At 45.8% G+C, this 12,144-nt stretch overlaps 1 protein-coding gene across 12 annotated transcripts in view; it reads left to right on the forward strand.

Moving 5' to 3' along the window:
* AUH (AU RNA binding methylglutaconyl-CoA hydratase) overlaps positions 1 to 12,144 on the forward strand; it is a 354,609-nt gene that overhangs the window by 60,834 nt on the left and 281,631 nt on the right. For 10 of the 12 annotated variants that reach the window (XM_058693264.1, XM_058693261.1, XM_058693260.1 and 7 more), the window contains 2 exons: positions 7,377 to 7,469; positions 9,051 to 9,107. The exons of the other annotated variants lie outside the window; for them this stretch is intronic. In XM_058693264.1, the coding sequence (XP_058549247.1) occupies positions 7,377 to 7,469; positions 9,051 to 9,107 (150 nt within the window). The remainder of the gene's footprint in view (positions 1 to 7,376; positions 7,470 to 9,050; positions 9,108 to 12,144) is intronic. 12 annotated transcript variants of the gene reach the window in all.

Genomic DNA, 12,144 nt, shown 5'->3' on the forward strand with positions numbered 1-12,144 from the left:
GTCTCTGTTTTATATAAGAACCGTATTTAAAAATTGTGACTGACACTAGCATTTTCCCTTGATAATCGGATTATTTTTTTCTGGAAACATCTGGAAATTTCCGTCACCTGTGCTGTCTCTCTCAGAGCTGAAAGTAGGCCTTCGCTGCTCCTTCCCCTCATTTGTGGTCTCCCGACTCGAGTGGCCCCCGTCATTGGGCGTCCTCCTGCGGGCCACTGAGGTAGGCCAGAGCCTTCCTGGGCACCTCCTTTATTTTTCTCTTAAAATAGCAGAGCTTTAATTGTTTGCTTTAATTACATTTTTAGGAGCATTTCAAAGGATTGCTGTCTTTGTCACACCTGGCCCGTTTCCTGTACTGAACTCAAAATAGTGTCTGAGCCTGTGGGTTGCGCCACGTCGGGTCACGGGGTCTCGCCTCGGCGGTTGGCCGGGGCCTCCGCTCCTGGCCGTCCGGCGTCGTCCAGACACACACTGCCGTCACACGCTGCCATTGCCGTACTGCTCAGTTCTGTGAGGTGGGGAGTTGGGCCTTCTGCAGTGTCTCGGCGAGTCCGCTGAGATTGTGAAGTGCTCCCAAGCAGAGAAAGTACTGGATGTAAAAACCAGCGTATGAGGTAACCGTGAAACTAGTGTGCGCTTGGGGATGACTCATCTTTTCCTGAAGAAAATTTGCTAAGAGAAACGTCTCTCAGGGAAAGATTAGGATTATGTAAAATTGAAGATTTTTTTTTAAATTTAATTAAAGAAAGTTTTTTTAATTGAAGTGTAGTTGACACACTAGAACTTCAGAATTTATAATCTTGTCAAATGGTTGAAATTCAGTTACTCATTGAAAGCTAATTAAGCTGTTCTGCTTGAATAATTCTTTAGTGGGAAAAATTTTATAGACTGCTTTATATAATGCTAGTTTATGTTGATCAGCCTTTGAAAGTAGCAGGTAATTTACCTGTTTAATGATTTGAGTGTGCTATGAGTGTGCTAATACTCTATTTTCCTTGTTCTCGTTTTGCATAAGGACCTGACGTTTCCTGTCATTTTATCTTATATATTTCACATAAGATGTGATGTTCAAAACTTATATCCCCTTGAGAAAATTTCTGAGGTTTTTAACTATCAAATTCGAAAATAATTTGCATTGCATCCAAAGAGTATAAGCATGTAGGGAAAGTGTTTATTCTCTACCTTCAGAATTAAGAATACATGAGCACGAGACTCATTTTAGCACCCCCTGCCCCCCACCCCCTCCCCCCCGATCCACAATCAGCACATTTATTTATTTCTCCTTAGTTCTTACCTGTTACTCCAGGTCAGGAGGAACCAGAAACCTGCCTGTTGCTCCGCCCTCTCCCCCATCATTTTATTTTCTCAACATAATGTTTATGGCACCTCTTACAACGTGAGGGAGGGTATATTGACTAATCCGTTTCGTTTCTGTCTTTACCTGCATTACCTCTTTTTTTCTTCTTAATGACATTTTATCCTTCCAAAAAAATGATAGCTTTTTAACTTTCTTTGGCTACGTGTGGTTTTTAAGGATGATCTTTCTTTGAGAATATTCACTAATAAAAATGTAGAGCAAAGCCTTGCCAAGTCTTTCCGAGGCAGCCGTCCCTGATGCGGTGTTGAGGACGTTACAGATGGCCAGGAGTCATAATCCTGCTGTATGCTTCCTGGTGTGCTTCAGGGCCTGTGAAGTTGTGGAATATTACTTTTGGAATTTGTGGGCAATTTATTCCTTCGACCCCTCTACTCGGTCTACATTTTCAGCGCACGGTTTGATGAGAAGAAAAATTCCTCTTTGCATATGAATCTGTTCCTAATTTGGGAGGGTGTCTAAAGACTACGAGACAACCTCCGTTAGCTAAGAGTTGGAATTCTCAGGAACTGGAGCTCAGTAGTATGTATATTTCAGACCTGGGTTTGATTCCTTTAAACTCACCTTCGTGGTTTCTGTCTCTGACGAGTTGGCTTCCCGCAGGTGGCCGGCGAGTGCCTGTGGCATTTTGTTGTGGCCAGGAGGGGACACGGCCCCTTCTTCTCTCTCCTGGTCAGGAACCTTTGCAGCTTTTCTTTTCCGTGTAGCTCCCTCGGGCTACATGTCTTCATGTTATGTCTTTAAAGTACCGAGTGAAAGAAGGGGATGAAAAAAAGCCAAGTAGGGAGACTGCGGGGCGGCATGCGCTAGAGACAGAAGAGGCGGTCCCAGAGTAGAAAGAAGAATGTCATCGACCGGCATCGGTGCGACGTGAACGTCCGTTCCATCCAGAACGGGCGGTAGGGTGGTAAGTGCTCTGATGGACAAGCGGGTACCGAGCCCCCTGGAGTGCAAAGGAAGGGGCTGTGAGCAGTGCCTGGCACGGCCCATCGTTGTGGGCTGGGCGTTCAGGGCACAGGCCAGCTTGTCCGCAGGTATGGCTGGGACAGCTTCTGCAGGGCTGTAAGTAGGATGGGGCCAGAACGTGGACTATGTGCCTGAGGCTGGAGAAGAGGTCGGGCTGGTGGACAGAACCTCGTTTATCGGGTGTCTTCTGTACCATGCTAATTGTTTTCTCCGTTTTTATCCCGAGTGTAGAACAAATCATTGTACGCTTCTGAAGCGGGTAGCATGACGGCATTTGCCGTTTAGAACGATTATACTGCAAGAAATAGGGAAGGTGCACAGGAAGGGGCCAGCCGGTCGCAGGCCCAGACGTACGCCGGTGAGAAATGAGGGGACCCAGAACTCCTGCTGCAGGAAAGGGGGGGGCTTGCAGATTTGTGAGCTGTGGAAAGGAAGCCTTCCGTGACGACTTCTGGGTGTCTGTCTGGGGGAAGTTGGTGGATGGAAGTAGTGCCAGGTGTGGAAGAGAATCTGGAAGAAGGATTGACAAGCTGGCTTGAACATGATAGAGCATTCAAGTGGAGATGTCCCAACAGGCAGGTGCTTACAGAGATGCAGTTGAGACTGAAGTTTGGGTTTGAGAGGGACATCTGGCCATCATTGGTATTGTAGGTGGTGAAGGTTACGGGTGGGAAGGAGACCTCCTGGGGAGCTTCTGTTGAGAGGGACAGAAGGCTGAGGAATAACCAGAAGGTGAAGGAAAGACAGGAAAGTTGACAGGGACTCGCCAGGCAGTCGAAGAGAGGAACTCACGGAGGAGTGCCCAGCACGAATGCCTGATCATCGGAGGCAGCAGGTTGAATAGGGACCAGATAGCGCCCACTGGTTGTAGGACGGCCACACAGTGTCACTGGCAGGCAAAGCAAGAGCGGGTTTGGAGAGACCGGCAGAGGGGACTGAGGCTCTGCGGTGGGGGCGAGGGACGGTGGGGGCATCATTTACTGTCCTTCCTCGGGAAGCTGGTCCTAGAAGGACGTGAGCCGAGGCCGGAAGGAGGCCCAGGGAAAGGTTCTGATGGCAGATGACAGGAGACTGGGGAGGCAGGAGACTGGAGGAATCTAGAAATACCCGAGGCCTGTAGGAAGAAAGGATTGAGGGCCGAGTAGCAAAAACTCCGTTTGGCTTGTCGTGACTTGAGGTGACCTTGGAGCCACTCAGATTAGCTTTCTGTTATATTCTTGATCGATGTTTATTTGTTTGTGGTTTTTTTTTGTCAGATAAAATTAACTGGATCCTGGTTTTCCATTAAATTCATTTCCTGACTGTAGACCCTGACGTGGCTGTCTGTTTCTTTTGTCACCGAGTGTGCTGTGAAGTGCACTCTGGGGAGCACGTGTGAGTCTGGCCTGGCCTCTTACACGTACCTCACTTCCCCCCAGAATGCGTAGACAGGTACAGACAGGTGGAGCGCACCTGTTCCACAGCCCCGTCCGTCCCTGCGCTCCCGGGAACACTCTGGTCTTCCGTGGCAGCCTGGGAATGGGCCCCGTCCCGGCCTGGTCACCCTTTGCTCTTAAAATAAAGCCGATAAATTCCTCCATGTGTGAATAACACTCCGTGGACTTCAACAAGTTTGTGTATTTTAAAAGGAGTCAAAGAATGAACCTCTCTGACTGGAATTTCCTATTTCAGAATACCTGCGGAAGAGAGATTTTGAGGGATGGTACTCTCTGTGTGTCTATTTACTTCCTTGCTTCCTTCCTTACGTTTTATTTATTTTTAAAAACCGAGGTAGAATTGCTATATAATATCATGTAAGTTTAAGGTATGTACGTGTTGCTGTGTTTGCATGTTACGGTATGACTGTCCCTGTAGCAGCAGCCAGGACACGTGATTATTATTTCTTATTCGTCGTCAGAGCAATAAGAGACGTACCACGTTCTGTTTATACCATAAGAAGTTTGGCCGGCCTCGCTTCACATTCCCATCGTCAAAATTAATAAGGAGTCTGCTTCGCAGAATAATTAACCAGTCAGTTTTTGAACCAGTTATGAAAGAGTTCTGTACAGAAGCCTCCTGAAAGTAGTACTCGGGGCCAGAGAGAGTCTAGTTTTGAGCTCTGTGGCTGGCTGACGGCTCCCCAGCCGTGCTTCTGGGCAGGGTCTCGGAACTGAGAGCCTCTTCCGTGTGAGTGTGCCCGTTGGTGGAGCTGGTCCTTTCCTAGCTGCCCGGTTGTGCTCGCTCCTCGGCGGGAGAGGTGCCCGGTGCCCCGGCCGCACCCGCACAGCCGCTGCCTGCTGTGAAAGGCTTCTGAGTTTGGTTTTCTTTATGGTGTAATTATTTTTAAAATTTTGTTTCAATCCAAGCTAGTTGACATATAGTGTAATAATGATTTCAGAAATGTAACTTAGTGATTCATCGCTTACGTACAAAACCCAGTGCTCGTCACAAGTGATGCCCATCCCCTCACCCTCCCTCCAGCAGCCCTCAGTTTGTTCTCTGTGTTTAAGAGTCTCTTATGGTTTGCCTCCTTCTTTCTTTTTATTTTTCCTCCCCTTTCCTTATGTTCAGCTGTTTTGTTTCTTAAATTCCACACATTTATCTTTCTCTGACTTCCTTCACTTGGCATAATACACTCTAGTTCCATCCACGTTATTGCAGATGGCAAGATTTCATTCTTTTTGATGGCCGAGTGATATTCCGTTGTGTGTGTATGTATGTGTATGTAATATACATCATGTATGTGTGTGTGTGTACGTATATACACATATACACACCACATCTTATTTAATATCCATTCATCAGTTGATGAACATTTGGGCTCTTTCCATGCTTTGGAAATAGTGCTGCTATGAACGTTGGGGTGTATGTGGCCCTTGAATCAACATTTTTGTATCCTTTGGATAAATCCCTAGTAGTGCTATTGCTGGGTCATAGGGTAGTTCTATTTTTAATTTTTTTGAGGAACCTCCACACTGTCTTCCAGAGCGGCTGCACCAGTTTGCATTCACATCAACAGTGCAAGAGGGTTCCCCTTTCTCCACATACTTGCCAACATCTGTTGTTCCTGAGTTGTTAATTTTAGCCATGCTGACAGGTGTGAGGTGGTATCTCATGGTGGTTTTGATTTGTATTTCCCTGATGATGAGTGAGTTGAGCATCTTTTCATGTGTCTGGATATCATGTGTTAGCCATCTGGATATCTTCTTTTAAAAAGCGTCTATTTTGGGGCGCCTGGGTGGCTCAGTCGGTTAAGCATCCGACTTCGGCTCAGCTCATGATCTCACAGCGCATGAATTCGAGCCCCGCGTCGGGCTCTGGGCTGATGGCTCAGGGCCTGGAGCCTGCTTCCGATTCTGTGTCTCCCTCTCTCTCTGCCCCTCCCCCGTTCATGCTCTGTCTCTCTCTGCCTCAAAAATAAATAAATGTTTAAAAAATAAATAAATAAAAAGTGTCTATTCATGTCTTTTGTCCAATTCTTCACTGGATTATTTCCTTTTGGGTGTGGAGTTTGAGAAGTTCTTCATAGATTTTGGAAACTAACCCTTTATCTGATAATGTCATTTGCAGATATCTTTTCCCATTCGTCAGTTGCCTTTTAGTTTTGTTGATTGTTTCCTTCACCATGCAGAAGGTTTGTATCTTGATGAGGGCCCAATGATTCATTTTTGCTTTGGTTTCCCTTACCTCTGGAGACATGTCTAGCAAGAAGTTGCTGCGGCCAAGGGCAAAGAGGTTTTTGCCTGCTTTCTCCTTGAGGATTTTGATGGTTTCCTGTCTTACGTTTAGGTCTTCCATCCATTTTCAGTTTATTTTTGTGTATGGTATAAGACATTGGTCTAGGTTCATTCTTCTGCATGTTACTGTCCAGCTTCCCAACACCATTTGCTGAAGAGACCATCTTTTTTTCTATTGGACATTCTTTCCTGCTTTGTCAAAGATTAGTTGGCCATGCATTTGTGGGTCCATTTCTGGGTTCTCTATTTTGTTCCATTGATCTGAGTGTCTGTTTTTGTGCCAGTACCATGCTGTCTTGATGATTACGGCTTTGTAATACAGCTTGAAGTCTGGGATTGTGATGCCACTAGCTTTGGTTTTCTGTTTTAACATTACTTTGGCTATTCAGAGTCTTTTCTGGTTCCATACTAGTTTTAGAATTGTTTGTTCTAGCTCTCTGAAGACTGCCGGTGTCATTTTGATAGGGATTGCATTGAATATGTAGATTGCTTTGGGAAGTATCGACATTTTAATGATATGTGTTCTTCCAGTCTGTGAGCATGGAATGTTTTTCCATTTCTTTGTGTCTTCTTCAGTTTCTTTCATAAGCTTTCTATAGTTTTCAGAGTACAGATCTTTTACATCTTTGGTTAGGTTTATTCCTAGGTATTTTATGGTTTTCGGTGCAATTGTAAATTGGATCAATTCCTTGATTTCTCTTTTTTTGCTTCTTCATTATTGGTGTATAGAAATGCCACAGATTTATGTACTTTGATTTTATATCCTGCGACTTTATTGAATCCATCTATCAGTTCTGACAGTTTTTTGGTGGAGTCTTTTGGGTTTTCCACATAGAGTATCATGTTGTCTGCGAAGAGTGAGAGTTTGACTTCCTCCTGGCCGATTTGAATGGAGAGGCATGTTACTGCTGAATGAGACTGTCATTCTGAGTACCAGGGTAGTTCTTGAAGGATTCGAAATTTCGCAGTCACACCTAAGTCATTTCGAATAGGAGTGTGTATGAACCAAGCATCTCATAAAAGACTCCAGGCTCTAAGATTACAGCCAGAACTGTGATTGTGTTAATTCGACAAGTGTTTAGGAAAGAATTTCTGTAATATGGGAGGAGTTAAGATATTAGTGCATACCTATATGGTGGAACTCTCTACAATCAGTGCATGGTTTTGAAGAATCATGATGAAGGAAATGACTCTTTTGTTAAAGGCAAAAGGGATGCAAAGTTCTCTGGACAGTATCCCAGTTAAGAACAAGTAACATAGATTGCATCGTAAGGTGACTGTCTTCCTGAAGAAACATAACCTCTTTCCTTCTATTTCAGCTAATCTTCCAGTGCCGACGATTGCAGCAATAGATGGACTTGCTCTGGGGGGGGGCCTTGAGCTGGCCCTAGCATGTGACATACGTGTAGCAGGTGAGAATTAATCCTGGGGGTTATCTTCAGATAATTCCAAGTGATGTGTTCTGTTCTTTTCCTCTCGTTGAGTAGAGCATTTAGAAAAAGTCACCCATTGGGCTTAAGGGAGTGTTGAAGATTCCCACTTAAGGAGACAGTCTGGTCCAGTCTCTTGTTAGTCTCGGCCAGGGAGGGGACAGCCGGAATTGGGCAGGCAGACCTGAATTTGAACCGCAGGGCCTGCCCTGCTCAGAGCCGTCGGCTCCTCTACAGTGGGGGACCGGCAGGGGCCGTGGTGGAGATCGGGTGAGCTGACGTGTGGCACGTGCCCGGCCCCTGCACTTACCTCTGGCTCGTTGCGTCATGACAGCTTCACCGCCCTGAGGTCCACTTCTCGCTCGGTCTCCTGAAGGTTGGATGAGGTGATCATGAAAATGACAGGGAAAACAATTAATGCTGACCGTGTGCTGAATGTTGACCCTCATACTAGTCTCGGCACTTGACCTGCATTAAGTCGATCAATCGGCCAAATGGCGCTGTGCGAAGGGTGCTTCGGTCCCTGCGGAAGCTCGGGCCCAGAGAGGAGACGCAGCGCGCCCAGGGTCAGTGACTGAGCTGGGACGCCAACCCAGGTGCTCCCGTGCCGGGGCCGTCACGCCTGGTGTCCTGCCAGAGCCCTGGAGACTGCTGCCGCCAGACGGTCACTTCGGGGTGACGGACAGGGGCCCCAGGCCCAAGGACCGGGCGAAGCAGGCAGCAGATATATGTCACCGACCTCTCCTGGCTCGTGCTGTCACTTCTGAAGCAGCTGCCTGTTGGGCATATTGACCCCTGTAGGGTCAATATGATGATGTTTTTAGTAAGTTTTGACTGTTCCTTGGGGTTGGTAGCTGCTGGTCCACGTGGACTTTCCCCTTCAGATCCCTAATTGTCTCAAATCCTGAGTTTTAAATGGAGAAGCTAAAGTCCATGAAACCCTTTTCTGAAAGGGTGCAGATTCTGGGAATTAGGATAAGGGAAGTGGTCCAAGTATGTTTGGATATGCAAATAAATAATTAAGATGTGTTAAAGTAGTCGTGAAAGCAAAATGCGGAAAGAAGAACCCTGCCCGGCTGTCAGAACAGTAAAACCATTTGTCAGAAGTGACTGGAGATTTGGTCCTGAAAAGGTGCCGTATCTGGTGTGATGTATTAAGCTGTTTGGCTTCGAGGACTCTTCAGGCAGCCGAAGAATGTTCCTGCTTGTCAGAAGCCTCTCTCCTCGTCCTCAATCGTTAGCGGGGTCTAAGCCTTCAAACGTGACTTGGCAGCATCCGGTCAAATTATGTAGTCACAGCCCTGGCCTTTCTGCATCAAAAATTAATTCGCTGCCGAGCAATTTTTAACAGAAAAGGTTATGTGAACCTCTTAATATATTTATCATTTAGAGTGTTTACCTATTTCCGTAACCAAATGCCTTCTGAAGTGACTTTTTAAAAGATTTGTGACACGAGTTTAATTAGTAAACAGAGTATGTGTAGCTTATTTTACTAACTTCTTCAAGTCATAATGTTTGAATATATGATCCGGATGTTACTTAATTTTCTTCCTTCCTTTTCAGCTTCCTCTGCGAAAATGGGCTTGGTTGAAACAAAGTTGGCAATTATTCCCGGTGGAGGTATGAATTGTTCACACCCATCTTGATTTCTTCTCAACAACAGGGCATAAGGCAAAAATACGGCATAAGGCAAAAATGCGTTAATTGAAGAGGCAACATTTTGGATAAAGGGACTCATGCTGTACCGTTTGCTTTTGTAGCGAAGTCCCCGTTCACCACGTGCTCTTTTAGCTTAGGTAGACGGGAAGATGGCGGGCGTGTTGGCCGTTGCTGTCTGCTTGCGGGGTCTCCTGTGCTTTTCTGTACAGTTTCTTAATTTTTCAATTATTGCATCAGTCACATTAGTCTTGGAGATTGCACTGATAATTTGAAACTTCGTGTGGGTATATGAACGTACGTGCCCTCAGAGAGGTGCCCGCACAGACCCCATGGGAGGGGCGGCGGGGATACCCGGGCTTCTTGCCAGCTTTTCTGAGTTTCCCTGCAGCAGGGCAAAGGTTGGGGTCAGTGGATGGCCTGAATTTGGAGCTGAGGTGTTTCTTCTTTTTTTGTAAAGTTATTTATTTTGAGAGGTAGAGAGCGAGTGAGTGGGGGAGAGAGAGGGAGAGAGAATCCCAGGCAGCCTCCATGCTTAGCACAGAGCCCGACGCGGGGCTGCATCTCATGAACCGTGAGATCGTGACCTGAGCCGAACGCTTAAGAGTCGGACGCTTAACTGCCGGAGCCACCCAGGCTCCCCAAGGTGTTTGTCCTGTCACTGCAGAAAAAGATAGGTGAACTGCTTCTTTTGGAAGACTCACTGAAGAAAGTAATTTTTCCGACAATGATAATGAAATCTCGCATCACCCAGTAAATCGGAAATTTTGGTTCTTTTGTCTGGTGAGAGAACTTTGAGCTGTTCCTGTCTCGTGAAGTCGCTCTCTGAGAATGTAGACTTCATTTGAGATGTGCGTGTTGGTGATTTAACAGTATGTGAATGAGATAACAGTAACGGTGTAAAAATTAAAAGCATCGTTTGAGTAGTCATGTTTGTACCTGAATAGATGAAAACTGTGTGTTTAACCTTATGCGTCTAAGAGTATACTGATTAGGTGTATAAGTAGGAATTAAAACACAATTCAGTGAAAGTGGTGACCAGTAGGTCAATGTGTCAGACTCACTAGAAAGTTTCCACCTCGGTAACCCATGAAAATGCTATTCTTGCAGCATTTAAATACCTTCCTGTTCCACCAGGCCAGTCTTTTCCACAGTGACTAATGAAAACACTCACAAAAGGATTTATATGGAAATGGATCCAATTGAAAAGAATTATCAGATAACTAATACTGGAAAAAAATCTAAATCTAAAAAGATTTAGAGAAAGGATGATATGATATGTTTCTAAAGTTCTTTTAAGAAGCATGCATTTATTGCTAACTAGGCTACAACCAGCCCTAGAAAGATAGTAACTATAGGGGAGTGGCGACCCCCCAGAGACGGGTCAGCGTGGGACCTGTGAATGTGACCTTATTTGGAAAAGGGGTCTTTGCGGACAGGGATCTTGAGATGACCTCGGTCTGGATTATCTGAATGAACCTAAAAACTACTAACAAGTGTCCTTACAAGAAGAGAAGAGAGAGGAGAAGCGGGAGGGCCGCCTGGAGACAGAGGTGGGAGGGAGGCGCCTGCGAGGGCAGAAAGCCCAGGGCTGCTGGCTGCCACAGGACGCCGGGATGTCCTTCCTCCAAGCCGTCCGGAGGAGGCCAGCGCCGGGATGTAGACTCCTGTCCCCTAGAGCTGTGAGGGAAGACCGTTTCTGTGGTTAGAAGCCAGCGAGTTTGTGATCGTTTGTTACAGCAGCACCTATAGACCAACACGGTGGTGTCTGATGTTTCGGTTAGAGGGTGGGAGGAAGGTGAACTCGGTAACGTACTTTCTATCTGTCGTGTCTTGGAGAGGAAATATTTTGTGTTTGGACCCCAAGAAGGTCGAACGGTTGCACCAGAGCACCCTTGGGATGGGTTAGACCCAGGAAGCCTGATCACCGTGGCATTGGTGCCTTCCGTCGGCACTCACACACGTCTGTGTCTTTTGAGGGTTAGAAAGGAGCATTTTCTTCCCGGCACACTCAAGTTCCTTAGGGTCCTCCTCAGTCGGGGCCCGTGAATTAGGACCCACTTATTGCTAATTTGATTTGATTTGGACTGTGTATCCTCATGGTTACAAGTATTTCTAAAGTTTTTATTAAATGAATTTGTGTGGCATAAAAGTCAGAATGCTTGAAGACTTTCTTGTCTGTTTATAAAGGATAGCTTTCTGTCTCTTTCTTTTCTCCTGAGTCTGAGGGAATGTATTTCAGTTGCTTAATATAATGAAACTTTCAGGTTGGTAGCTCGGCATGTAAGGCTGTGCAACATCGCACGGCCCGTGTAGCATAGAACTCCACGGCGGCCACGTTCACGTTCACGTGAAACAGATGCAGGCACTGGTTCACTTGTGCGTTCGCGTTACGGTCACTAAAGCTCCCTACATCATGCCTATTTTTGATTCGTATTTTATTTTATTTTATTTTTTAACTTTTTATTTATTTTTTGAGAGAGAGAGACAGAGAGAGCATGAGGGGGGAAGAGCAGAGAGAGAGGGAGGCACAGAATCGGAAGCAGGCTCCGGGCTCTGAGCTGTCAGCACAGAGCCCGACTTGGGGCTCAAACTCACAAACCGTGAGATCATGACCTGAGCCGAAGTCGGATGCTTAACTGACTGAGCCACCCAGGGGCCCCTGGCTTTGCTTTTTCAATTCAGGATCCAGTTAAATGTCAAACCTGTTGCATTTGGTTGGATATATTGGCGGGGAGGGGCGGGGGTGGTTTTGTTTTTTAAATCTAGACAAGTCTTCCATTTCTTTGTTTTTTTTTATTTTTTTTAAGAATTTAGGCAAATTATGTTACTGACATTTGCACATTCTGGATTTGCCTGAGTCATTTCCTCAACTTTAGATCTAGGTTAAAATATTTTGCCAAGAATACTCAACGGGCCATGCTCTGCTTTTCATTTTCATTTTATTTGATGGCACTTGATATTGGGTTATCCCACTTTGGGTGACAGTAATTTTGATCAT

Source organism: Neofelis nebulosa, chromosome 12 (genome assembly GCF_028018385.1).
Source record: "Neofelis nebulosa isolate mNeoNeb1 chromosome 12, mNeoNeb1.pri, whole genome shotgun sequence".
In the NCBI taxonomy this organism is placed as follows: domain Eukaryota; kingdom Metazoa; phylum Chordata; class Mammalia; order Carnivora; family Felidae; genus Neofelis; species Neofelis nebulosa.